General features: G+C 42.8%; 2 protein-coding genes across 3 annotated transcripts in view; one reads left to right on the top strand and one right to left on the bottom strand.

Moving 5' to 3' along the window:
• Window positions 1-13,925, bottom strand: part of ACAD11 (acyl-CoA dehydrogenase family member 11) — a 92,342-nt gene extending 78,417 nt beyond the window's left edge. Inside the window, exons 1-8 of the mRNA XM_018555937.1 lie at window positions 13,700-13,925; window positions 10,726-10,825; window positions 9,207-9,332; window positions 8,909-9,070; window positions 6,358-6,522; window positions 3,496-3,643; window positions 1,112-1,233; window positions 35-141 (exon numbers count right to left, since the gene is read on the bottom strand). Of these exons, the coding sequence (XP_018411439.1) occupies window positions 35-141; window positions 1,112-1,233; window positions 3,496-3,643; window positions 6,358-6,522; window positions 8,909-9,070; window positions 9,207-9,332; window positions 10,726-10,825; window positions 13,700-13,839 (1,070 nt within the window). The 5' untranslated portion in view covers window positions 13,840-13,925. The remainder of the gene's footprint in view (window positions 1-34; window positions 142-1,111; window positions 1,234-3,495; window positions 3,644-6,357; window positions 6,523-8,908; window positions 9,071-9,206; window positions 9,333-10,725; window positions 10,826-13,699) is intronic.
• Window positions 13,926-14,204: 279 nt separating this feature from the next.
• UBA5 (ubiquitin like modifier activating enzyme 5) overlaps window positions 14,205-26,773 on the top strand; it is a 19,275-nt gene continuing 6,706 nt past the window's right edge. The window contains exons 1-7 of one of the 2 annotated variants that reach the window (XM_018555940.1): window positions 14,205-14,607; window positions 16,950-16,995; window positions 18,073-18,162; window positions 19,999-20,108; window positions 21,530-21,616; window positions 23,316-23,400; window positions 24,517-24,621. In XM_018555940.1, the coding sequence (XP_018411442.1) occupies window positions 14,462-14,607; window positions 16,950-16,995; window positions 18,073-18,162; window positions 19,999-20,108; window positions 21,530-21,616; window positions 23,316-23,400; window positions 24,517-24,621 (669 nt within the window). In that variant the 5' untranslated portion in view covers window positions 14,205-14,461. The remainder of the gene's footprint in view (window positions 14,608-16,949; window positions 16,996-18,072; window positions 18,163-19,998; window positions 20,109-21,529; window positions 21,617-23,315; window positions 23,401-24,516; window positions 24,622-26,773) is intronic. The other variant, XM_018555939.1, reaches the window with a different exon arrangement.

The raw sequence follows: 26,773 nt of genomic DNA, 5'->3' as shown, positions 1-26,773 counted from the left end.
ATCTGCCATATAGAAAAACAAGAAGGAATCTTACCGCTTGGCTAATTTGAGTCCATTTTCAGCCAGGGGTCTAACCATATCAGCAAATATGCTGGCATCCTCCCCACTGGAATTCCCAAGAAGGAAGCGTGCATGAATACCCTACATAACAAAACAGTTAAATAAATACCAGGTTTTTGTGAGAAAGTTATGAGAGTTAGAAAAAAAAAAAAAAGCTAAGCCGCATTAACTTTTAGTGAAAACTGCAAACAGTAGATCCAGAGATATAGGCTGGTAAAGTTTTATGCAAAATCTTGATCTGTTATGTAAAAACCTAACATGACCTGTCTCTTCCACCTCCTCATTGGCCAACAAGGTCTCCACTCAAATGAAAATAACAATAGGGAGGCTAAGGCGGAAGAGGGGAAAAGCCAAGATAACATTTATGAGGAATAGTCAAGATTTGCACATCATTTCAGCTGGTTAGAATTCTGGATATACTGGTTCTGACAATTAGATAAACTCTACCTGTCAAAATAATAACCAAGGCACAGGCACATTTTATGATTTCTGTTAACCCCGGTCAGTCAATATACAGCAATAGCTTCCTTTTCAACAGTGAAAAAAGGGCAACATTTTTTATCATTTATGCCTACATGACATGATAATCACAAGCAGATTTGGATTCTGCTGACGAAAGCAATTCAAGAAATAACTGCATGCTTAGAAACATAAGCTCAGACCTGCAGTGCAGTGGCGTCACAAGGTGGGTGCGGGGAGTGCGGCCATTGCGACCATGGCAGGAGTAAGTCATTGCAGTCATTTTGGTGTCACCCCCTCTAAAAAGTCTGGCACTCGGTCGTGGACCGAGAGCCCGACAGTGTCAGGAGAGAGGAGGCATACCTCATCCCGACAGGTGAATGTCCCCTCCCCTCTCTGCCGGCGGTCATCTGGCCGCCGGCAGGCGTCAAACAGATGGGTGCGCATGCACGATGACGGCATGGCAGAGTGTCACCCAGTCTCCAGACCGGGTGACGCCCGGCCTCGGGACGCCCCTGCTGCAGTGACTCAGTTTTACTCTTTGAGAAAGTTCCTACATTTAGGTACACATAAAATCTCTGATCTCTGTTACCTGTAATATTCCAGCAAGCTTAAAGAACGTAAGGGCAAGAAAAAAATTCCAGTCCTGCACTGGTGAATCCACACCACGACACCGGCTATAAATGCTCATCAAATCCTCACAGGCTGGCATTCCTAACAAATAAAGAAAACAGGAAGCTGTTCAGGATTACAGCTCACGCTCTTTTCAGTTTCATACAAGAACTCATGTTACAACTATGGGGCTGACTTATAAATGTTCCACCAAGCGTACAGTGGAGTAGAGGCCTTCGCATGGCACTTTCACCACTAGATGGCGAGGAGGAGTATAGAAATTTCACAAAAAGGTGAAGAGTTTGGAGAAGACAGGAGACGTGAACAATCTAGGCCAAAGTAGCCGATTTGGAAAAATTCCCCAATTCAGCTCACTTTAGAGTTCAGCTATGTTGTCCTAGATTGTTCACTTCTCCTGCCTTCTCCAAACTCTTCACCCTTCAGTGAATTACTCTGTGAATGTTAAAATCGAATGACATTTTGAACGACATTCGCGTAGTGTCTGATGGTATTATTGAATGATCTGATGAGATTTTTTGTTTGAAGGTTTGTACAAAATTCTACCAGGTAGAAGAACTCCGGCCAAAACTTCTATTAACCCTTGCAGTGGGGCTACCCATGGACTACAATGGTTAACTGCTAATTTTTGTCTAAGTGCAACAAAAAGTTATACCCACCTGAACCTCAGACCTGGCTTGTTCTTAAGACAGGTCCTTGCAGCCTTTCTTCCCCTCTACTGCAGTGATCTAAGGTCCCTAAATCATCACGTTCTATACACATTGTGTAGCATGTGAGGACATTCCAAGGCTGCAGTGAAGCAGGGAACCGGTTCAGCACTTTGGGTGAGAATAACTTTTTTTAGCATCTAGACAAAAATGAGCACATAAACCCTTGCAGTGCGGGGGTAGCTCCACTGCAAGGGTTAATAAAAGTTTTGCCCGGAGTTTTTCTTTAATTGACTTTAAACATTTCTGTCATCAGGTCCCCTTACCTGATCATCATGGAGCAATCTCTGGTAACAAGGCACATCAATTCACAAATCTAAACATGGCGTGAACAATATAAATAAATGACTTGTGCAGCTCCACATAGGTTAACAGATATGGGAAATGGATTGTTTGTACTCACCATAAAATTATTTTCTCCATTAGTTCATTGGGGGACACATATGGGTGTTTTTATAATAATCCATCTGCAGAGCCATTCGACCCGTGAAGTTGCATGTACATCTGTTTTGTGGGAATGGAGGAACAAAACAAATGTTAATGATATATTGTCTTTCCAGGTTAAATGTAATATCAGGAAAATACTGCATTATAGCCAAATGAAGCTGAGGAGCAAAGGAAATAAACACCTACTTCATATACTCCTCATCTCCATCTAGTGGCTATAATATGTATTACCTGTTATTACATTCCATCTGGAAAGAAAATATGCCAATAACATGCGTTGCGTCCATTTACACACAACACATGTACATGCAATGTCACAAGGTGAATAGCTTTAGGGTGAGTAGGAAAATCCTTTTATTTTAGTCATGTTCATGGCAACAAATCAGATTTCTGTCTTTACCATGCACTCTATTTGTTCTTTTAAAAAAACACAGTGGATTGTATGACAGAAAATGGACTACAGTTTTCCCAAAAGTAATACAGAACACAATGGAATGAAGTAAAAGCCGCACAGATTTTACAGTATGTGTAATTTCCCACCAATTTAAGAACAATGAATCTCACATCTGGCTTCTTTCTAATCCTCTCCTTGGCAGTATAACATAACACTTGACACTACTGTGATTCTTAATGCTAAGAAAATGATAGTTGTAAGCTGTTACACCACGTGGAACTTTTACTATTCACTCCCTCATATCTACAGACTACTTTTATTATTATTATTTTATTCAGGATTTACACAGCTTCAACAGTTTGTGCAGCGGTGTGGGGCTATACTGCAGCGGTCTAAGGTCCCTGAGTCATCACGTTCTATACACAGTGTATAGGATGGGGCATACTATTGCAGCAATGGAGGAAGAGACAGGTTTAAGGGATCAAGGCGACCGCCAGCCCTGAGGATTGGGAGAGCATAACTTTGTTATTTTCCTCCCTAGACCAAAAGAAGCACTTAACTCTTGCAGTGTGAAGGTCGCCATACTGCAAGGGTTAATCAAAAATGTTCCCGGAGTTCTGATTTAAACAGTTGCTGTGTTGCTGCCCTGGAAGCTATGCAGACCAGCACTTCTGACTTTTCCTGTTGTGAGCTTCTTTCAGGTCTATGATTTAAAGTAATGGCACTACAGGCAACTAGCATTTTCAAAAGGAGGTACCCCTCATATTACTCTCCGTACAGGTCCACTTTAAATCTTACCTTCAATATCAGTAAAGGATTTGTCACTAACATGACCAAATAAGCGTACTTCTCGAGGCCAAAAACATGGTCCAACAAAGTAAGCCAAGTCTGACATAGGATGTCCAACAGTAGACAGCTCCCAATCCAGGACGGCAATCACTCGAGCCTAAAAGACAAGAAAGATACCTTATAAATATCAAGAAAACATGTTAGAAGAACATAATTGGTATCGTGTGCAGTCTGTACAATTTCCTTATTTGCACGATTTACTCAGTTTTATTTAAAGCAGAACTCCAGGCAAATGAAACCTTAACCTTGCAGTGGGGCTACCCCTGCACTAAGTGCTCGTTTTGTCTAGGGAGCTGAAAATTAAAAAAACAAAAATATACTCACCCGAACCATAGTCCTTGGAGCCTCGCTCCCCATCTACTGCAGCGGTCGAAGGTCCTGTGAGTCATCGCATTTTATACAGTGTATGGAATGTGAGGACTCCAAAGGACAAACCATCACTGGAGTGGCGGAAGAGAGAATCTGCAGGGAGTGCTATAGGAGCCAGCCAGGATAACGGTTCGGGTGAGTATAACTTAGTTATTGTAGTTTTCTAGACCCTTGGTTCTCAACTGGTGGGTCGTGACCCAAAAGTGGGTCGCGACCCCATGTTCAGTGGGTCACCACGTGTCTTCCACTTTTCTAGGTGAGAGGCTTCTCAGCTTCCCCCTAGCTCAGCAGTGTCAGTTCTTGCGTCAAGCAGCCATTCAAAATATGCTGCCCGGTGCCGAGTGTCATCTTGAGGTGGGGTGGGCTGGAGCTATGGCCGCGAAGGAGCTCCCCCCATACATGCATTGCTTACAGCTTCCTCGCGTGCCCTGTAGAGGTGCCTAGAATGGAGTGATGTCACATCCTGGCTCCTGGCACCTCTACAGGGTGTGCAAGGGAGTTCTACAAGCAATGCACATATGGATGGAGCTCTGTCACACCATAGCCCACACTGGACCCCAGGCTGAGGATCCAGTACTCATAAGGGAGGGAAACTGGGTGCATCTAGATTTTTTTTTTTTTTTTTTATTTGGAGTGTGTATGTGAGATTGTGTGTGTCTGTCACTGTTTTTGAGGGCCGCCGTTCACACTATTACAGTGCAATTAACCAGTTGACATCCGCGGTGTTATAAAAAACGGGCACGTATAGACGATCGGCGATATGTGAAACACCCGGTAGCGGGTGTTTGCGTTGGTCGGGTCTATTCTGCCCGTGCGCGCCCGCTAGGGGGCGCGCGCGAGCAGAAAAAAAATGCAACTCACCAATGCTGCAGTGCCGTCCGTCCATTTTTTTACAACGGGCGGACGGCAAGTGGTTAATGCACTGTACCACGCAATCACACCTTCTACATGTTCTGGTGCGGGTGGTGCATTGCCATTCATTTGAAATGGCACCCCAAACGCACCTCCTGCCCACAGTTCAATCGCCCGCACCGGAATGTGCCACAATATCGTGTGTTCTATTGCAGTGCGACTTGGGTCGTGACCTAATGACCAAGGACAAATGTGGGTCCTGAGGTTACACAGGTTGAGAACCACTGCTCTAGACAAAACAAACACTTAACCCTTGTAATGTGGGTGCAGCCCTACTGTCATGGTTAAGATTTGATTTGCCCGGAGTTCTGTTTTAACACAGCTGAACATGTGTAACCTTTTCCTGTGTTTCTTATTTTCAGCTATGTCAAAATATCTATTTATCTCTTTACACATATATCCACTGCAAGGAATATATCATGACACAACCTAATAAAGCATGAAAAAACTGCAGATGAAAATGAATGTAAGAAAAAAAAAGTAGTTTTTCCTGGAATTTACAACTGCTTTAATTCACAGTAATATATAAAGTAAAAATTCTACACAAATCTTTTTATATTGTTTTGGATAAAATGGGGATGAGTTGGTATTTTACAGCCGTCTGTGTCCCCATTGCAGGAGCATTCTCCTTGCTTCCTGTTTTGGTGATTGGTGCCACTTGGGACAGGAAGTGAAGGAAAATGAACACACAGAGCAAAAAAACAATATCTTAGAAGAGTAACAAGGGATCAGAACATGTTTTCCTGTTTTAGGTGTATAGGTTTTTACTAATCAACATTTAAAACACAATAAAAAGGATCCACACAGCATCAAAGGGGAACTATGAGGTGAGTGATTTCCACTCATCCTCATAGTTAGAGCCGACCTATGACAAAGAAGCGGTCACGCGTCGGCTCTATTGATCGGGAAGTGCGCAAACACATACCGTCGCTCGCTCACTTTCCGATCATCTCCCTGCAGAGAGCGGTGACTGTCAGCTCCCCGCAGGGATTCCCCCCTCCCCTGTCCGATCCTCCAGCGCTGAGTGGAGGAATAGACAGGGGAGGGGGCTGTTGACTCTTCAGCCAACAATTTTCCACCCAGCTTCTTTGTCTTCGTAATGGAAGTTTGTCAAGCTGGGTGATGCGCAGTCAAAATTCGAGCTCTATATGGCCAGCAAAACGCTTGTTTACACCAACAGCATCGGGCTACATTTCCCAATGTAAGCACAAGGCAAATTGCCCATTTTCATTATTGTTTCCGTTTACACCAATGCAGTTTTGTTGGGAAAAAATATAGTATTTTTGCACAGGGCAATGCACGCGCATTAACATACAAGCCTACAGTTCTAAAAAAAGAACACACTGCAACTCGTGTACTACCTTGTAATGCTCCTGTAAAGGGCTCCATTTACTACAAGTAATGATGGGTGGAATGTCATGCCATTGGGATAAGAGGTTGAGATCTTTATTTATACACATATTGTGCATGTTTTTTCATACTCAGATCCATAACTAAATTATCTTTTGCTTGTTTAACAAAAGCATTTACCTCAGTGGGATGGAATATGATATTGTCAATCCTGAAATCACCGTGGATAAGGCACTCTTCATTGTCATCGCTTGGCAAATTATTAATAAGCCAGTCAGCCAACTGGTTCATAGCTGGAATATCAGTGTGTGCAGCTCGGTCATACTGCTTCTTCCAGGTGGTTACCTGTATATGGATTTACAGAAAGTAAGCTAGGGCGATATACATTGCCATTATATCCAGCTCTGAGAATAGTGCATTTACTCTATTTTTAGGTCAAGCATACGATCAGAACATTATGATTATAGATATTTATATAGCGCCGACAATTTAAACAATGCTTTAGAATCTAAGGTCCATACCTCACATGCATACATAGGAGGGCCAATTTAAACAGGAGCCAATTAACCTTCCAGCATGTCTTTGGTGTGTGAGAGGAAACTGGAGTACCCAGAGGAAACCCACACAAGCACAGGGAGAACATGCAAACTCCTTGCAGATAGTGTCCTGATCGGGTTTTGAACCAGGGACCCCCAGTGTTGCAAGGCAGAAGTGCTTACTAAATGTTTATATCGGGCATACAATCAGAATATACTGAATTGACTAAATGTTTAGATCAGGCATACAATAACAGGAAAGTAAAAAAGAAATGCTGTATCCACTATTGTTAAAACCTAACTCTGGCCACAGTAAAAATAAATAAACTGTCTCTCTTCTTCCCCATTTGAAGAATTTATTTTTTTGTAAGAGGATGGAGCTAGCACACATCAATAATCACCTTATTCCAGAGTCCAGTGACAGCAGGCGGTCACTGGAAGTTGGGAAGGCATATCCTATCAGCAGCCTAGTTCATCCTGATGACATGGTGTCATTTTTTTTGATTAAAGAGCTTGGCTCAACCTACCGTACTTAAAAGGAGAATTATGAGGCGAGTGATTTTCACTCAGCCTCATAATCTGAGCCGACCTGTGACAATGAAACTGTCACAGGTCGGCTCCGTAGATTGGGAAGTGAGCGAACACATATCGTCGCTCGCTCACTTCTCGATCTATCCCTGCAGAGAGCCGTGACTGTCACTCACGGCTCCGTGCAGGGATTACCCCCCTCCCTTGTCCGATCCTCCAGCGCTGACTAGAGGAACGAACGGGGGAGGGGGTGGGCACAGCTGGCTCTGCCTCTGGTCAATCCCGCAGCTGGGTGGATCTCGACTGCAATGTCGGGATCCTTTCCGGCTGCGGCGTCTCAGTATACCGCGAGCTGTAGCTCGCGGTATACTGAGCTTTGGGTCACGGGAGCCTGCTACTTTGTGTTATCCCGTGACCCTTAGGAGAACTATGGGGAAAAGTCCTAACCCCATAGTTCTCCTTTAATGTTGTTGAGTTTTGTATTTAGAGAATGAAATATTGCAGAAAAGAAATTCATATTTGCTATTTCCAGCCAGCGTTTTAAACTCCATTTCACCTGACTAACTTTAACTGCTTTGCTGAAAAAAGCATATTGTGTAAAGACAGGCACTGCTGTATAGGTGAATGAAATGATTCCTACTCTCTCCCTGCTTAGTACAGCTAAATACAGAGTTTAAATTATAGAGAGAGACAGTCTTAAATGAAAAGCTACTGCCGTGTTGTGTTTTTTTAAGAAAAATCATAATGCTCTGCAAAACCAGTGTTCTAAGTGCAGTCTGTAATAAAAATGTATTTGGAGACCACAAATTCATATAAAAAATCCATTGGAAAACTTGCAAACTTAACAAAAATAATAACATTTATCTAAAACATTTAAAGAGGAACTTCACACCTATGTGTTTTTTTCTCTGGGGTTATCCACAATAAACTTAAGGCTGGGCACACACCTTACAACCATCGCAAGATTTCTGTCTTGCGATGGTTGTAAGGTACTTAAAAAAACGTACGATCTGCCTATGTTGCATAGGCAGATCGTACTTGCGATGATCGCAAGCCACGCCCCCTGAGGGGCGGGCTTCCGATGACTGCAATGCCGAACGGGCAGTGTGCGCTTGCGCACACCGGCACGTGCGGCTGTTATCGTACGGACATGCCACAAACCCGCCGAACATCGTACGATGCTCGGCGGGTTTTCAAACATGTCCATAAGTTTAAAGTCGTGCGACCTTACAGTAGTAGAGGTCGCATGGCTTCCACACACCTTACGATCATCGTACGATCGCGGGATTTCCCGCGATTATCGTACGATAATCGTAAGGTGTGTGGGGACCCTAACTCGCATGCCCAGAGAATCCAGCTCTTTCATCCTCCAGCTGCAGGCCTACCCCCTCCAACCTCCTGGGATATGCATGTCACACATCCCAAGAAGATTGCAGTGATGTAAACTGCATTCTCCACTTTAATGCCCCATTCACAGCTATGCATTTTTTTCAAAAGCCTGAATGTAGGAAACAACATACCTGCATGGTTTTTGGATAGCGTACCTCAACGCACAGTGCATTCATATCTTCTTTCAGGTATGGTAATAGTTATATAACACATAAGCGTGTGAGCATTAGCATGAAGGGGATCTTATAGTGTAAATATACATACAAAGCTCCCCTCACCTGTCTCTGGCAGTATCCTTTTCCTTTGCCATACCCTGTAAGATTTAGCTTGTGTATGTTGAATGAATGGAGCCTGGAGAGTGTTTCAGCGAGTGCAATATACAGCGCAGATCTCTCTGCGGGGAGGACATCTGCGAGAGTGACATCTCGGAAAATACGACCCTGTAAAAGGGAAAGCAACACTAATTTTGAAAAGCTGCAATAAATGTAGTAATAGAACAAAAACACAGATCCACACGTAAATAGCAGCGAAACCAGGCACTGCAACATATTCTAATACTTGTGTGACATGGCTGACCTCCACATGCGCCATCACATAGAATTCCGTTCCAATCACCATCACATCATTGCAGTAGAATAAAGCCTGTGGTACTGGGAATCCAGTTGCAAATAACACTTTCTGTACTTCATATTCCCGCTCAATCTAAAAAAATTAAAATGCTATTCTTAGTTTTATGCAGAATAATTAACACCATTATTTATAGAAGGACAATGACAAAATACAAAAGGAAAGAGGAACTGCACTCTGAAAGCTGTGCCAAAAAAAAGGCAGACAGAGGGCTAGGACTAGTCACCAGTATTGCCTGTGTTTTTCCTGCTGCTGATCTTTTCCGCCATTATAGACTTACTAAGCCTTGTTCTGCACTGTGTCTCTATGTGGAGGTGGCCATCTTGGTAGGGGAATGGCTTTGCTTCCTCATGCCAGAGGCTCCAGCAAGGAGAACAGTGAGTGGCACAGTAGTGACAACACCAAATCTTACCCCAAATCTCCTGAGACTGGCAAACAGAAGCAGCAGTACCTTAGATCTCATAATGCAGATATAAAGCTATGAGACTGTAGGCACAGGAACGCCCAGGCACCCTCACATACTAAGAAGTACACCTGTATTTTCAGCACAGTTAACATTTCTAGATGTTCTCTGCAAAATAGCGACTCTCCACACTTTTTTAGTTTTGCATAGAGGAGGGAAGGCTTAAAACTCCTGAATGTTTTTTTGTACCTCTATTTTTTCTGCTGTCTGTGTGCCATTAGGCACATTTACCTTTACTTCTTGTCCCAGAGATACAATAGGGAATTTCCCAAAGTAAGGGGATTCCCTTCTTAGACTGTTGTACTCTGAACAGTCCTCATTGGAAGATTTTCCTTTACCTCTTGTTCTGGGGACAACTATATAATTTTGGATTTTCCCTCACTTTCTTGCGTGGTGACAATAGACACCAGTACAAGTAAAGGAGTGACTTTCCTCAATGGGGACACAGCAATAAACCTGTCCAAAACTTCAAAAAGTGTTTCTCCTAGAGGTGCACTTTAAGGCTCTGTTCACATCTAGGCGTATCGAATATGCGTTTCGTGACGCGCGTTTTTACCACAATTCGCGGTAAAAAAAAACGCGTGCCAAACGCGCGTTTCCGAGGGCTACTTGGCTGTATCCCAATGGAAACGCGCGGCAAAAGCGCCGCAAAGAAGCTCATGTACCTTTTCAGGCGTATGCCATTTTGTAGTGCGTTCAGACGGGCTGAAATACGGCAAGGTGTGAACCATACCCATAGAAAACAATGGGATTTTCATGTTTGAGCGTTTTGTAGAGCGTTGAACGCGCTACAAAACGTACAGGTGTGAACCAGGCCTAAGGCAGCACTCATTACATATAAAGGGATTTTTTCAAGTATGCTTTGGTTGTATTATCAATAACAACTCTAGTATGTATTCCTATTACAATGCTTAGCATAAATTAGAATTAAAAGGCAAGTCTACCATCATTTTGAGAAAACAAGTTATAATAATGGTGCTCCAACATCTACAAACTCAACCTTACCCGATGAGCTCCTGGCAGAAGTGGGCCGTGAGGTTTCTTTCGAAGAACAAACTTATTTGGACCCTTCTGTAGGAAAAATGTGGGGTTGGACTGGCCTGATCTATAGAACAAAATGATAGTTTGTAATTTTCAATTCATGACACCGGATATATGGACAAAACTGCCTACTAGGAGGTTAGGTTAATTTCCGGTAAAAGATACTAGTGATTAGGAGAACAGAAGCATGTATATGGCTTCAGAAGCATATCTACAACAAATTGCGCCCCTGGCGTCACTGGTTGCCAGGAGCTGGTGGGGCGCCGGCCAGAGAATCCCAGGTTGCTCTGTGCTGAGCGGGGAGTTATGTAAGGGCCATACACAGCTTCTTGTCTGGCAACCTGGGATGCTCTGGCTGGTGTCCTGCCCACATACACGTCGCCCTGCCTGCTCTGCTTGCTAAGGGCTTGTTCACACCAAATGCAGACCAGAGCTGCACGAGTTTCTGCACACTCAGTGCAGTGTGTTATACTGCGTTTCTTGCCGTGTTTTTATGCATTCCGGGCCGTTTTGGGTTAAAAAATTATAATTTATTTTTAGTTTAGAATGGGCTTTCAGTGCGTGCGTGTGTGCAGGGTGTGTGCATGCGTTTTTGATGCGTTTGCATGCGTTCCAGAGCAGGTAAAATAGGGCTTGCTGCAGTTTTTTTTACATGCTCTGGAACTGAACGCTGCGGTGTGAACTAGAGCCCAAAATACCACTGGCATACATTGGATGCAGTTTTGATCCGGTCTGCAAGTGCTCTGCTCCTGGAATGCGCTTGGTGTGAACAAGGCCTAAAAGCCGGGCGGCAAGATGTGTATAGCCCTTACACATCTCCCTGCCTAGCTCTTAGCAACCTGGGACACTCTGGCCAGTGTCTCAGCCAGCTCTAGGCAACCAGTGATGTCACTGGTTTCCAGGAGCTAGGCAGGACGCTGGCCAGAGCGTCCCAGGCTGCTAAGAGCTGGATGGAGATGCATCCCCTAAGGGAGTGGGGAGAAAAAATAAAAAGACAGCTGTCTCCGTGGGTTGGAGGACCTTCGCTGAACCCTCAGAGCAGTGCCCCGATGAGGTAACTTTTGCACATGTGCACAAGATTTGCATCATGACTTGAACCTAGCCCAGTGGTGGCGAACCTTGGCACTCCAGCTGTGCCAAAACTACAAATCCCAAGATGCATCTGCCTCTGGGAGTTATGTATGTGGCTGTCAGAGCCTTGCAATGCCTCATGGGACTTGTAGTTCCAAAACAGCTGGAGTGCCAAGGTTCGCCATCACTGACCTAGCCCATACCTGGCATTTCCCAAAAGTGTACACTGCATGGCACATGCAGCCTACAATGTACACAGAAAATATAAAAATTGCTAGGAGAGAGAGGGAAAGGTTCTTGGCAAAAGAGATTGATATACATTTTCATTACAAAACATGTTAAAGCTTATATGAATATTTAGTGATTGAACGTGGATCTACCGCTAACGTACTCTTTGCAGCTCAGTAATTTCCTCACACAATATGTCCAAAGTGAACTTTGAGATTCTTAACAGATCTTCATTTATGATCTATGAATGTGTGAATTGACTAACTCACACCTTACCTCCCTAGGGCACACAGAGCCTGGCTCTGACCTAGTTGTTTAAGCTAACTAAAAAATGGACAGTGAGTGGGGAGAAAAGCAATGCCGGTGGACAGAATGGGGATGCAAAGTTGTTGGGGTCAGGAGAGTGGGGCATGACAAGTTGTGTAGGAACAGAGTATGGGGGATGATGGGTTGCCGATAGGCAGAACGTGAAGTATGAAGAATTGCTAGTAGACACATTTTGGTGGATAAAGAAAAGTTGAGGAATGGTGTATAGGTGACAAAGTGTTGGGTGAATTTAGTGTTTGGGACAGGAGTTGTTGGGGAGCAGTGTGTGGGTTATAAATAGTTGCTGGTGGACAGAATGTAGAGAAAAAAAGTGGGACACAAATTATCAGGATTAAGAGTTTTTGGGTGACAGTGTGGGAGATGAAGAGCCTGGCGAATGAAGAGTTTTTCTAGGCCAGAATGTGGGGAAATGAAGAATTATCGGAGGAGAGAGTGCGGGGAGGAAGATATGTTGGAGGATAGATCCTGGCGAATGAAGAGTTGTTGTGGGGAGATGAAGAGTTATTGGAGGACAGAGTGCGGGGAGGAAGACGTGTTGGAGGATAGATCCTGGCGAATGAAGAGTTGTTGTGGGGAGATGAAGAGTTATTAGAGGACAGAGTGTGGGGGATGAATAGTAATTGAAGGACTGAGTGAGGAAGAATGTTGGAAAATTAAGGTTTGTTGCACAACGGAATGTGGGAGATGAAAAGTTGCTGGAGAATAGAATGTGAGGGGATGAAGAGTTGCTGGGGAACAGAATGTGGGGGATAAAGAATTGCTGGGGAACAAAATGTGGGGGATGAAGAGTTGATGGAGAACAAAATGCACCTGGGGGAGGAGTTGCTGGAGGGCATTGTGAGGGATCAAGAATTGCTGGAGAGCAGAATGTAAGGGATAAACAGTTACTGGAGAACATAGTGTGAAGGTGGAGAGGGAGGGGTGAAATAATGCATTCTGATGATCTGTAACCTCCCTTTATAAATAGAGTTTGTCCCCACTGCACCTATTCTATAGAATTTACTATCATTGGACTGGCTGGTTCTTTATACTGGTCATACTTTCCCCATGTTCCATTACATTAGAAGCTCCTGTTGGCAGTTCATGACTCTTCTCATCCAATTATTTACCTGCCTGCTTTTCCAAGTGCTGCAGCTAAGCTCTGCCACAGCAAACAACTTGCCCAGAGTTGTCTGTAGTTCTGCCATACTCCACCAGTGGTATGATACCAGACAGAACATATTACAGGAATGGTTTGCCAATACTGTGACAGAGCTGTCAGTGCAATCCTGGAGTACAAAAAGCAGACCAAGTCACCCCACCTCCTCCTTACCTGTACTGCCTGACAATGAACGGTGCAGCTGGACTGGAGCTGAAGACTGGCAGGTGGGTGCTCAGGTAACCTTCCAGTCTCTGCTCATCAAACTTGTGTTTTCCTCTCACTGCACTGGTGTCTGCCTCCAGGTTCGCCATTTTACTCAGCAGCAAAGCTCAGGCTAAAGTCCTCTTCGGATTACTGTTATTGCAATTCTCTACCTTTGACACATTTCTAACTTCGGCTGTCAATAAAGCTTGTTGGAAAAAAAAGGTTGCACGCAAATAAGGCAGCTCTGATGCTATAGTGCAAAGCTTGTAGTGGGAGGAAGCTTCGGCAGCCATATTGGAAGCTGGAAGATGCCCTTAATTATAATCATTCGTAAAAATACCTATTAATAGTTTTGTTGTTAACTGTAATTGTAGAAGTTGAATTAAGTCGCCGTGGTCATATAGATCAATGACTAGTGTTGATAGTGCAACAGACAGGAAGTATCTCAGGAGAACATTGTGACTGGTGCAGCAGACAGAGGAGTTGTGCGCAGACCCCGGCATTCCTCTTCCTGGATGCAGACGTGTCTTTAGGAAGCAGCTGGAGTCTGGTACACAGCATCAGTGTATCACCTGTCACTGTAGTGGATTACAGATCCCAGCAATCTCACGTGTAGTAGACTACAGATCCCAGGGCTGGCAGGTCTGCAGCTTGTCCCAGGGATCACTCTCTCTCACTAAGTCACTTGGGTGTGCCAGTAGTTGGTGTGCGGAGGAGCTGCGATCAGTGATGGCTTCTGGCAGCCAGGTAAAGGAGCTACAAGCCAGGATCAGAGAGCTGGAAGAAGAGCTGAGCCGGGTACAAAGCAGACATGACACACACAGGGACAAGATCGACAAGATGAGCTCAGAGGTGGTGGACTCCAATCCGTACAGGTACATCATATGTGGACCATATGGACTGTGTGACAATGCATGTACATACACAGCCATGGCATGTCACCCTGATACCCAGGGACCCCTGTCATTATTATATGATCAACCGATCACCCTGATACCCAGGGACCCCTGTCATTATTATATGATCAACCGATCACCCTGATATCCAGGGACCCCTGTCATCATTATATGATCAACCGATCACTCAAATATCCAGGGACCCCTGTCATCATTATATGATCAACCGATCACCCTGATATCCAGGGACCCCTGTCATCATTATATGATCAACTGATCACCCTGATATCCAGGGACCCCTGTCATCATCATATGATCAACCGATCACCCTGATATCCAGGGAGCCCGTCATCAATATATGATCAACCAATCAACCTGACATCCAGGGACCAATGTCATCATTATATGATCAACCAATCACCCTGACATCCAGGGACAACATGTAGTTAGTGAACTGTACAGTACTGGTTGCTATGTTCTACCAGGGTTCCTTCTGAGGTTGATAGGGATTACTTGAGCAATGGTGACTTGATCTCCCATTTAAAGAAGAACTCTGAGCAAAACTATTAACCCTTGCAGTGGGGCTACCCCCAGCACTGCAAGAGTTAAGTGTTAAAGTGACATTAAACCCTCAGATTTTTTAACATAAAACAATAGTGTAATGTGTGCCTTACTGTAAGCCATGGTTGTTTCCCTTCTCTTTGCTGCTCTTCCTTTTAAATCCGTATCTCTTCTCATGCTGGGCAGAACTTCTGTTTTGCAGCAGACTGCCTTGTCTCTAGAATGGATACATGGTGTCTGTGTGTAGGTTCGCAACCTGAGCCAGCACTACAGGAAGAGGCACTCAGCTGCAAAGGGAAGTTCTCCCCCAGCATGAGAAGACATGAGGATTTAAAAGGAAGAGCAGCAAAGAGAAGGGAAACAACCATGGATTACAGTAAGGCACACATTACAGTATTGGTTTATGTTAAAAAATCTGAGGGTTTAATGTCACTTTAATTTTTGTCTAGGTGCTAAAATAAAAAAAAAGTTATACTCGCCTGATACTCTGAGCCAGTTCTTAGACTGGTCCATCCAGCCTCTCCCCCTCTGTTCTAGTGCTCTAAGAATCCTTGAGTCATCATGTCCCATACACTGTATAGGATGTGAGAATGCCGAGGAACATACGATTGGCGCACTGTAGGAAGAGACAACCTGGTGGAAGGCTTGTACCAGCTGGCTGGCACCATGGATCGGATGAACATAACTTTGGGGGGGGGGGGGTTTTAGCACCTAGACAAGAATGATCACTTAACGCTTGCGGTGCAGGGGTAGTTTTGCCTGGAGTCCTTCTTTAAGTAATAACTCCAGACTTCTGACCATGCTTCTTGTTAAATCCATATACAGATTGTAACATGAAACAAGGTCACATCAGCCAACACCCCACATCCATCCTGCCCCTCACTTACCTGGATTGTGGGGTTCTCCCTGCAGGCTGCTGCCATTTTCTTAATTCAGCACAGCTGTATGTGTGTCTGCTCACACAGCTGCATCATCCATTCACAGCAGGGGTGGGCACTTCTGCCCTTCAGCTGTGTCTTAACTACCTTCTCACATTTGTAGTCCATTCATGCTTCCTCTAGTCCCATAAATGAAAGTCCATACTGAGGTTCGGACAAGGACTGGTAGGACAATGACGAGTCTGCAGGAGCCAGAGCATTGCACCTGCGATCCACTGATTGTTGTATCAATGTTTTGTGGACTCAAATGCTACCGGGGCCCGGGGAAGAAGAGGCTGCAGGGACCGGTATAGCAGCCAGGTGGGTGAGTTATTTTTTTTTAAATGTTTTACATTTTCAAACCTTGACTGACCAAACTGAAGAGAGAAGCTGATTGGTGGCCATAAAAACTGCTCCAGATTCTGTCTGCTCTAGTTTTGGTAAATTCCCCTCATAGATCTCATTAACATCTTCAAGAGACAAAACAATCTGTTCTGGGGTTTTACCCTTCAGCATTTACAAAAAATTTAAAAACTGTATCAGTTTTGCATGGACTGACCCTTGAACTATATCAATATACACTTTACATGCATCTGTGTATTCAGTCAGTTGCCAGTCCTTCTAAAAATGCACTCTATATAACAGGTGTAGGCAACCTCGGCACTCTAGCTGTGCTGAAACCACAAATCCCATCATGCATCTGTCTCTGGGAGTCATAGCTGTGGCTGCCAAAGTCTTATGGGGCTTGTAGTTGCACAACAGCTGGAGTGCCAAGGCTTCCTACCCTGCTATGTCACTTTATCTGCTGAGCTTGTCATTTTTATGATTTCTGTTTTTTTCCAGTCGTTTAATGGCTTTGAAGCGGATGGGAATCGTGGAAGATTATGAGGTAGGATAGAAAACGGAATAATAAAGTGTAAATTGAACATGTATCTGTATTTCTGATTATTTTCAAAATCGATTAGTTAGCCGATTATTGAGTTCGATTAATCGGATAAAATAAAAAAATTTAAATGGCTCTAGTGATGGGACTACTAGTTTGTATTGAGATTGCAGTCCATCACAGGAGCAAGGTTGGAGCGGTGAAAGTGTGGTGTACAATATAGTGAAATTAAAAGTATAAAATTATACAGCAATGAATGCAGAATGGCACCGGCTATAGAGGACTACAAAACCCAGCAATTGTACATTATAGCTGGTGGTAATCTAGTCCTGGTATACTATTGCTGGGTTTTCTATAACTAGTGGTATTTGGCATTGCACCACTGTATAATGTATTATTGCTGGGTTTTGTAGTCCTCCATAGCTGGTGGTATTCCGCATTGCGCTGTATAATGTATTATTGCTGGGATTTGTAGTCCTCTATACAGCGCAATGCAGAAAACCACCAGCTATATTGAAATACAACAAATCCCAGCAATACATTATACATACAGTGTATGATGTATTGCTAGTATTTGTAGTCCTCTATAGCTGATGGTATAATATACAGCACAATGTACCATCAGCTATAGAGGAATACAAATCCCAGCAATACATTATAGAGCACCATGTGGGGGAAAGTGCAGGCTTACCTGAGCAGTCTTCCAGCAACTTGCTTCTGAGATCGGTCCTGTCTATCGGCGGCTGTTATCCCACCACACCTGCCCCTCCTTACTTCTCCCCGGGTCCCTGTGCCGATCGTGGATGTGGGCAGGCAGTGAGAAGGTGCAGCGCGTGGATCGTGGATGCGGCCCGGTCTGGCAGCAGCGAGCATGAGGTAGGGAGGAGGTGCGGCGCGCAGCGTGTGTGGAGCTGTGAACAGGGCCAACTAATTGGAAGCCGATTAATCGATGATTGAAAAAGTTGACAACTTTTTCAATAATCGATTATGTCGATTAGTTGTTGCAGCCCTATCTGATTCCCACATTTATTTAAGGTGATATCAATAATTTGATTTTATTAATATCGTCCATTTCCATCCTAGAAAATTCGCACTTTCACGGTGGCCGTAGTCGGTGTTGGTGGAGTTGGCAGTGTCACTGCAGAAATGCTAACAAGATGTGGCATTGGTAAGGTAATGCCGATTTGATTTAACATTTTCTATGTTTAATATTCAGTTTTACTAATTAATGATTAAAGTGATTTCCCACAGAACATTTTAGATGACAAAAGGTGAAAAGACATACATGTTTTATCATCTGTGATACTTTTAATCTGTGTGTTGTTTTCCTATATCTGGCATATCCACTTCCATTGTAGAGTGTTTTCTGTATTGAATAGGTTACTGTTCTCATCCAATACAAAGGCTTAGGAATTTAAAGTGTACTTCCACTTTTGCAGCCAAGTTGGGATACCACCTATTTCTCTTCAGTTCATTGAAGGACACAGTGCAGATCTTCAATCTCTAACAATAGGGGGAACATATGACCAGTAGGCCCTGGGCTGATTAGTCACAGTGTTCCTAAGCGGATGGCGCTCCGGCTGCGGTGGGGGCCGTCCTGTCTGGGGAAGGTACCCCTTTCAAGTTGCAGTAAATGTAAATAACCCCCTTTTTCCCCTGCTCCCCTGTGTGTGGTTATACCTTATGCAGGATTGCCAAGGTGTCTTGGTGTGTGAGTCTTGTCGTTGTATAGCGCAGTGACTTTGACAGCTTCTGCTGGCACTTGGGGAAGACCTTCCACCTCGGGCTCTTCGTGATGCAGCCGTGTGTATTAGACTCTGGAGGTTCCTAATGGCGGCAGGGATCCCCCAAGCCTTGACAGCCTAGCTAGGTCTGGACTCACATTAATATGGCCAGGGTCCTTATATCGCTACTCAATAGCCTCATGCAGTCGTGCTGTCTGGTTATTTAGGCCAAGGCTTTGCGGCCTAGTAGAGACGGAAGCCGCAGCTGCCATGTTTGCTGGGGCTTCTGCCCTTTAGTGTTGTCCCTATCAGAGATTTAAGATCTCAGCTGTGCAGTGATATCAGTGAGTACTAATATATACGTTTAGGCAAGGTGTCTGATTGTGACTCAGTTCTGAGCTGTGTTCTGTATGTGTTCAGTGCATTGCCCATGGAGGAGGAACACAGGATTGCTGCAGTCAATGTGTACAAGTCTTGAAGCATGAACTGGATGTAGTATGTGTCCCTGTCTTCTTCTGAAGGAGATGCCCTTAAACCTATACTGAAAGGATGCCAGGATAGCCAGTTTTGTTTGTGTGCACCATTGTCTCTTGTCTGTTGGAATCTGCAGCAGAGAGATCACAGCATCCAGGAGCAAGAACCTGGAGAGAGCTAAGCAGACACTTGGGGTTCTATTTATAACCATTCACAAAGCCATTCATCCTGTGAATCTCTGTGAATGTTCATTCTATGTGAATAGAGGCAACAATGAGCGTTCTTTATCATATTTTCTTTTCCAGTTGAATGTAATGTATTCCCACATTATGGCCACTAGGAGGCGCTGATGAGCATAGGAGATAAGTATTTCCTATGCTCCTCAGCATCATCTAGTGGCCATAATGCAGAATTACATTATATTAATATGCTAAGGATGTTCATTTGTTGCCTCTGTTTGCACAGAACAATGTCCATAGAGATTTGCAGGGCAAATGGATCTGCAAATTATTTTTAAATAGACCCCTTATTTTAGAGACAATGGAAAAAAACAGCAATGAGAAAAATGTTAATCTGAAGCAGGGCACCAAAGTCATTTTGTCTGGAGTTAGAATAAACTGTGCACCAGATATATATAACCTGTTCTAGAGCTTGTGTTATTCACCGTAACAATCGTTATTTTCAATCATGTGACTGGCCCTTGTTTAATAAAATTAATGTTATGGCATATGTTTATATGTTCATGGCATATGTTCATTTTACCTTGGTGTTAACATTCTCACCATCTTCTTTATTCTGAATATTATTCCAGCTGCTACTGTTTGATTATGATAAGGTAGAGCTGGCAAATATGAACAGGCTCTTTTTCCAGCCACACCAGGCAGGCCTCAGCAAGGTGGAAGCGGCGGAGCACACATTGAGGTATCTTACCTAAGATCGGTTCTTTTAAGTGAACATTTTATGACATTTACTCTGTTTTGCCTATAGGACATAACTTATACTTACTCTCTGTATTGGTTCTTTAAGTGACATACACTATATCTGTGCAAGCCAATACTGATATACACTGCCTACCCAAAAACAAAAGTTACCACCTGGATTTAGCTAAGCAGAGAGGTCAGAGCCTTCCATGTGATAATAGGTTTAGCAATGTTATGTCCCTAAAAAATGTCAGGCACCTACCTGAATATACTGAAAACCAGGTTTTTCCATCAATGGATTATTTCTTCCCTGATGGCACATTAGGCATATTCTAAGATGACAATGTCAGGATTCATTGGGCTCAAATTGTGAAAGAGTGGTTCAGGGAGCATTAGACATAATTTCCACACGTGGATTGGCCACCACAGAGTCAAGACCTTAACCCCATTGTGAAACTTTGGGATGTGCTGGAGAAGACTGTACGCAGTGGCTCGACTCACTCATCACTACATACATACATACATACATACATACATACATTCATCACTACAAGATCTTGGAGAAAAATTAATGCAACTCTGGATGGACAACTCTTTTGTGACATTGCATAAGCTTATCGAAATGACGCCATGACGAATGCATGCCTTAATCAAAGCTAAAGGTGGTCCAACGAAATATTAAGAGTGTGTGACTTTTTTGGCCTGGCAGTGTATTTCACAATTATCAGATGGGAGATTAGTTTAAAGCTGCATAAGACTCTTAGGCTATATGCACACAAGGCCTTTATGTGCGTTTGGGGATTCCTGCAGCAAGAACCTGCAGATTCTTCTGGCAGGAATTCCAGGCGGGTCTGTACAGATGCATCCGTGGCTGTCTGCTGCTGTCCATATTTAATCGTATATGGAACAATTACCTGCGGCTCAGAATCATATAACCTGATCCGCAGTACAATTACATGCAGATAGCCACTTGAATGGGCACATTGGCCGCATATGTAAAGGCCCAGTTTGGGGTTTTGCTGCAGAAATCCGCAGATTCATATAATAATTTTGTTATTTGTTTGATTTCATGATTATTACTGAAGATAATTTTGTCATATAAAGCGGGGGGTGGGGTTAAGTAATTGCATTCTTTATTCCTTTATATTATGCTCTCTACAACCTACTGATAACAAAAATGTACCATGAGCTGTAAATATAATCATTTTTAGTGGAGGTTCCCAGAGACCTGACATTTTTACAAGGGTTTCCCCGTGGTAAACATATTGAGAAAGACTCTTCTAGATTATCACCTTGATGGGATTTCATATTTTGCATCGTCAATGGACAAGTTTCTGCAGCAACAAATAAGTGATATAATATGTGATTTGCATCATTTCGTTATTTAGTGCTAAACAAGTGCAAATGTTTACTCCTTTGTAGGAACATTAACCCGGACGTCCAGTTTGAAGTACACAACTACAATATAACAACTATGGACAATTTCCAGCATTTCATGGACAGAATAAGGTAATGGACTTTTTCATCCTTTGCAGAAATTGACAGATTTCAGGTTATTCAGAAAGGCAGAGGGGCGAAGTGTGTGGATGCCCGTATCAGGCAACTGGATTTATGTTTACAGCAGTCATAAAAGTACATGCGTGAATTACATTCCCTGTGACTTGCCTCATTGATGGGCCTTCAATTATACACATATCGGTACATTGCTCTTGTGCCAATGTACAAGAACATATGTTTGATGATGGTTACATTGAATTGACTTTGGATTCCTCAGCACTTCTTTTTGTATATATATTTTTTTGAACCAGCAGAGATATTTACAGCTATATTTATACATCTTTGGGCCGTTTTGTTGCGCGTTTCCATTGGGATACAGCCAAGTAGCCTTCGGAAACGCGAATCGCGGTAAAAAACGCGCGACAGACGTGCATATGCAATACGCCTGGGTGTGAACGAGACCTTAGGCCTGATTCACACCTATGCGTTATGTAGCGCGTTCAACGCTCTACGAACGCTCTACAAAACGCTCAAACATGAAAATCCCATTGTTTTCTATGGGTATGGTTCCCACCTTGGCGTATTTCAGCCCGTCTGAACGCGCTACAAAACGGCCTACGCCTGAAAAGGTACATGAGCTTCTTTGCGGCGTTTTTGTTGCGCGTTTCCATTGGGATACAGCCAAGTAGCCCTCAGAAACGCGCGTTTGTCACGCGTTTATTTTACCACGAATCGCGGTAAAAACACGCGTCACGCGCGCATATTCCATACGCCTAGGTGTGAACAGAGCCTTAAGGTCTGGAGTTGCTTTAGTTGGTCAGGTCTAGGTTCAGCAACATTATGTACGGACAAAATGAAAGTGGAAGCGGCGGAGCACACATTGAGGTATCTTGCCTTAGACCGGTTCTTTTAAGTGAACATTTCATGACATTTGCTCTATTTTTTGCTTAGAGAACAAAACGTATACTTACTCTCTGTATTGGTTCTTCAAGAGGCATACATTATTTCTGTGCAAGCCAATACGGATTTATACTGCCAAGCCCAAAAAAAAGTCAGCACCTGGATATAGCTAAGCAGATAGGTAAGAGCCTTCCATTTGATAATAGGTCTAGGTTTAGCAATGTTATGTCCCTAAAAAATTAGGTCAGCTGCCTTCCTGGATATGCTGAAAACCAGGTTTTTCCATCAATTGATTTTTTTTCTTCCCTGATGACACAGCCATGTTTCAAGATGACAATGCCAGGATTAATGGGGCTCAGATTGTGAATGAGTGGTTCAGGGAGCACGAGACATCATTTTCACACATGGATCGGCCACCACAGAGTCCAGACATTAACCCCATTGAGAATCTTTTTGAAGTGCTGGAGAAGACTTTCTGCAGTGGACCAACTGTCCCATCATCACTACAAGATCTTGGAGAAAAATGAATGCAACTTTGGATGGATATAAATGTTGTGACATTGCATAGGTTTATCTAAGCTATGCCACAGCGAATGCGTGCCGTAATCAAAGCTAAAGGCTACTCAATGAAATATTAGAGCGCGTTACTTTTTTTTTGGACCAGGCATTGTGCTGTATTTTGACCTTAATGTGTTTAGGCAGTGATAATCTTAGCTTGTAACTGGAGATACAAATGATGCACCCTTCCGTATTACTGTTGGTATTTAATTCATGTTTGTTTTTAATTCATGTTTGTTTTGTGTTCATTTAGCAAAGGTGGATTAAAAGAAGGGCAACCAGTAGACCTGGTACTGAGCTGTGTCGACAACTTTGAAGCACGCATGGCAATTAATACTGTAAGAACTACTTCCATCTCCTCATAAACAGAGAAGCATATTTTAATGCAACTGCTGCTTTACATTTGTACATGCGTCAATGCATTTTACTACTACAATATCCTTTATAATAGGAAAACTACGAGCATAGCGGATACCTTTATCTGATCTCCTCAGAACATTTGAGGACCTAAAGCACTTCAATGCTTGACACTAGAATTTCCATTGGATTCAGTGGTGCCTGTTCACACACGAGCATTGAAGCTCATTGCTCGAAAAAATAAATGGTCTTCTTTTGAGGCAGAGTTACGTGCTTTGGCCCCAATAGAATTTAATGGGAGTGTGTGAAAAATGCACATAGTAGCTAGCTTTCCATTAGCTAAAAATAATTTTAAAAAACACTCAAGCCTGAAGAGTTCAAACATACATGCCCAAATGCCTGTACAAACACTCAAAAAAAGACTCTGAGAAATGACCAACAATGCTCAGCTGATGTGTGAATGGAAACTGAGTATTAGGGCTTTCCTTACCATATCACTTTAATTATCCTGAAATCTCTGTTCTAAGCAATGGCCAAATGGGCAGCAAGCCCAAGGACCTGTCTGTGAGAACTACAGACTCCTCTATAATCAAGTGCTGGTGTAGATGCAGATTACCTGTCCTCATTCCTACAGTTTCCCAGAGTATATGGACTAGGGTTTCGTATGATACAATCAGACAGATGACAAAGTGAACCTTCTTCTTCTTTAAAAAAAAGGCGTCCGTTCTTACTGGCAGTATTACTAAAGGTATGTCAAGCCATAGTTTGGGCAGTGTGAGGAAGGGTTAGAACTTTAGTCAGTATTAACTGTTATCTGCAGCACCATTAGGGAAACTTTTCCTCACTTCCTTTGTTGCTAAAAACACGGTCCCGAGGAGAGGAAGTGAGGGACAAATTCCCACAGGAACACAGACCGCCAAAAACCCCCGCTTTTTTTTTTTTTTTTTTTCTTAGACCATGTATAAGGATCTGTGTGTAATGTTCTTCATATTGTACTTTGTTCTTTTCTCTACATAAAAGAAATAATAATATAAGATAATACAATATTCATTAATTGCCTACTGCAAGTTGTAATATACTGCCTTTCTTCCATGAAGGCATGCAATGAATTGGAACAAATCTGGATGGAATCTGGAGTCAGTGAAAATGCGGTATCCGGACACATCCAGCTCATTAAACCAGGAGAAACGGCCTGTTTTGCAGTATGTGACACATTTCATATTCTATTCAATTGGAATTTAGCATAAGAATAAATAAATTGCTTCTGTAAAGGAGTTAACGTTACAGAACATCAACTCTGATCCACTCTGGAAGGGAATGCCCCTTGTTATGGCCCCCCATTATCTCACATTTGTCATAATCACATATTGATGGGTAACGTGTTTTGACCTTTTTATAGCTACCACACCTTTTATGTTACCCCCATCTTTTTCTTCTTCTGATCTTTACCTCTATTACCCGTTTTTTCTTTCTTCACTCCTTCTCTTTGGATAAAGCTACCCTTAAACCATGGGAGGGCAACTCCAGCCCTGCGGCTGTGCTTTAAGTACAAATCCCAACATGCCTCTGCAAGTCATGTCTGTAACTGTCAGTCATGCAATGCTTCATGAGATTTGTAGTTCCACAACAGCTGGAGGGCCGAAGTTGCTCACCCATGCCTTAGACGCTTCATTCCTGTTATATACACCAAACTTTATCATAAAACCTCAAAAGGCATTCAAAACCAGTTTCTTTTTGGGAAGGCTGTAATAAACTACCTGTGACTTTCTTTCCTTTTTGTTTCCTATAAATGCCATTATATATTATTGACTAAGTCTTCTCTGGCATTTTATAATGGGAATTATACAATCTATTTTACTTATGCAATAAATCATAACTTTAACTACAGTATGGCTTTTTAAAGTCCATATGAGAAATGCCCCTTGCCATGAGAATGTTGATAATCTTGAAATATCAAACTGTATGTGTTCCTAGTTCTCAGACCCGATGTCAGTCAGTTTAGTCATAGAGTTATTGTCAAGCTTACCTTGATCTGGGCATTTAAGCTTAAATAAACTCTGGTGACAAAAAGGTTAGGGAAAAGACACCATATTCATTTCTTTAATGAGATAACTGGATCAAAAAGCCCCATTTAGATGAATAAGTAGAAATTCTATATAGACGCAAAATTTTGTTACGTTAGCATATATGATTGTTTTACGTTATGTTCAGTTTATAGCTGATGAATTGTTATATATCAGCTGTGACGTAATTTCAAAGAATTTGCAAATTAACATAGATTCTTGACATCCTTCAGGTCATAGAGACCTGGCATCATACAGACCATTGAGGCGTCTATTTATAAAAAAAAAATTGCATTGCGATACTGCATGTACTGTACATTCGTTCTATGTGAATGAAGCTGCTGTTGTGAGAATGGGGAAAAAATCTAATGTTCTTAATCGTCACTGTCGCTCTGATGAAGGATCCCTGTGCGGTCCCGAAACGTTAGCACCGAATGACAGTATGTGACATTGGGTATTGAATAAACATATCAATACTTAAAAAATCCTTCAAGTGTGTGTCGGTGAATTACTTTTATTTGTTCTTAATGTATGTTTCTTCTGATTCAATGTTCTTTAACTCTTATGGGCAGTAGTGAATTAGGAAACTACCACATTATGCGCCACTAGATGGAACTGAGGTTCATAGGAAAAAAATTAATCTTAAAGCGGACCTTTACCCATATCCTTAAATTAACAACAAATACACCTTTTAGAAATGTTTAGTAATGATAATCTACAAGCAGAGATCTAGATAATTGCAGGCTTTTTATTCTTTGCATTCCTTATTTCTCTTTTCTTTCCCAGTCTTCTGACAGTGGCCATGTTTACTAAGGGCAGATTACTAGCTCTCCTATTACTTCCTGGATTTCTGGCACATGTGACCATGCACATCATCTCAGGGGAGGAAAATACCTTTCCCTGAGATCTCATAAGATTACAGATGATATTTCCCAGCAATGTTCTGCTGATGACAAGGCAATCCCAGTATGCATTGCTTTGGCAAACTGAAGTCATTTTTTCCTTTCACAGCAGGAAGTGAATGCTCTGCAAGTGTAAGTATTTCAAAATCACAGCATTTTACACCTGACATTATCAAACATAGAGGAATGCATTGGTAGAATTAGATTTTTGCTGGCCACACACTGTTCTGTTTCTTTTCATTCCACCTGCGGGCTGAACGGAACAAAATAGAACAGATTCCTCCATCAAGACTTAAGAGCCTCAATCGAGGAATTCCCCACTGTCTCCCATGTATTCTGACATCTGCCAGCTCTTTTTTTTTGGAGATGTTCCAACAGGCTCCTTTGAT

This window comes from Nanorana parkeri, unplaced genomic scaffold (genome assembly GCF_000935625.1).
Source record: "Nanorana parkeri isolate BGI_ZX_2015 unplaced genomic scaffold, ASM93562v1 scaffold219, whole genome shotgun sequence".
NCBI classification, from domain to species: domain Eukaryota; kingdom Metazoa; phylum Chordata; class Amphibia; order Anura; family Dicroglossidae; genus Nanorana; species Nanorana parkeri.
Note: the sequence above shows the minus strand (reverse complement) of the source record. Positions and strands in the feature narration are given on the sequence as shown.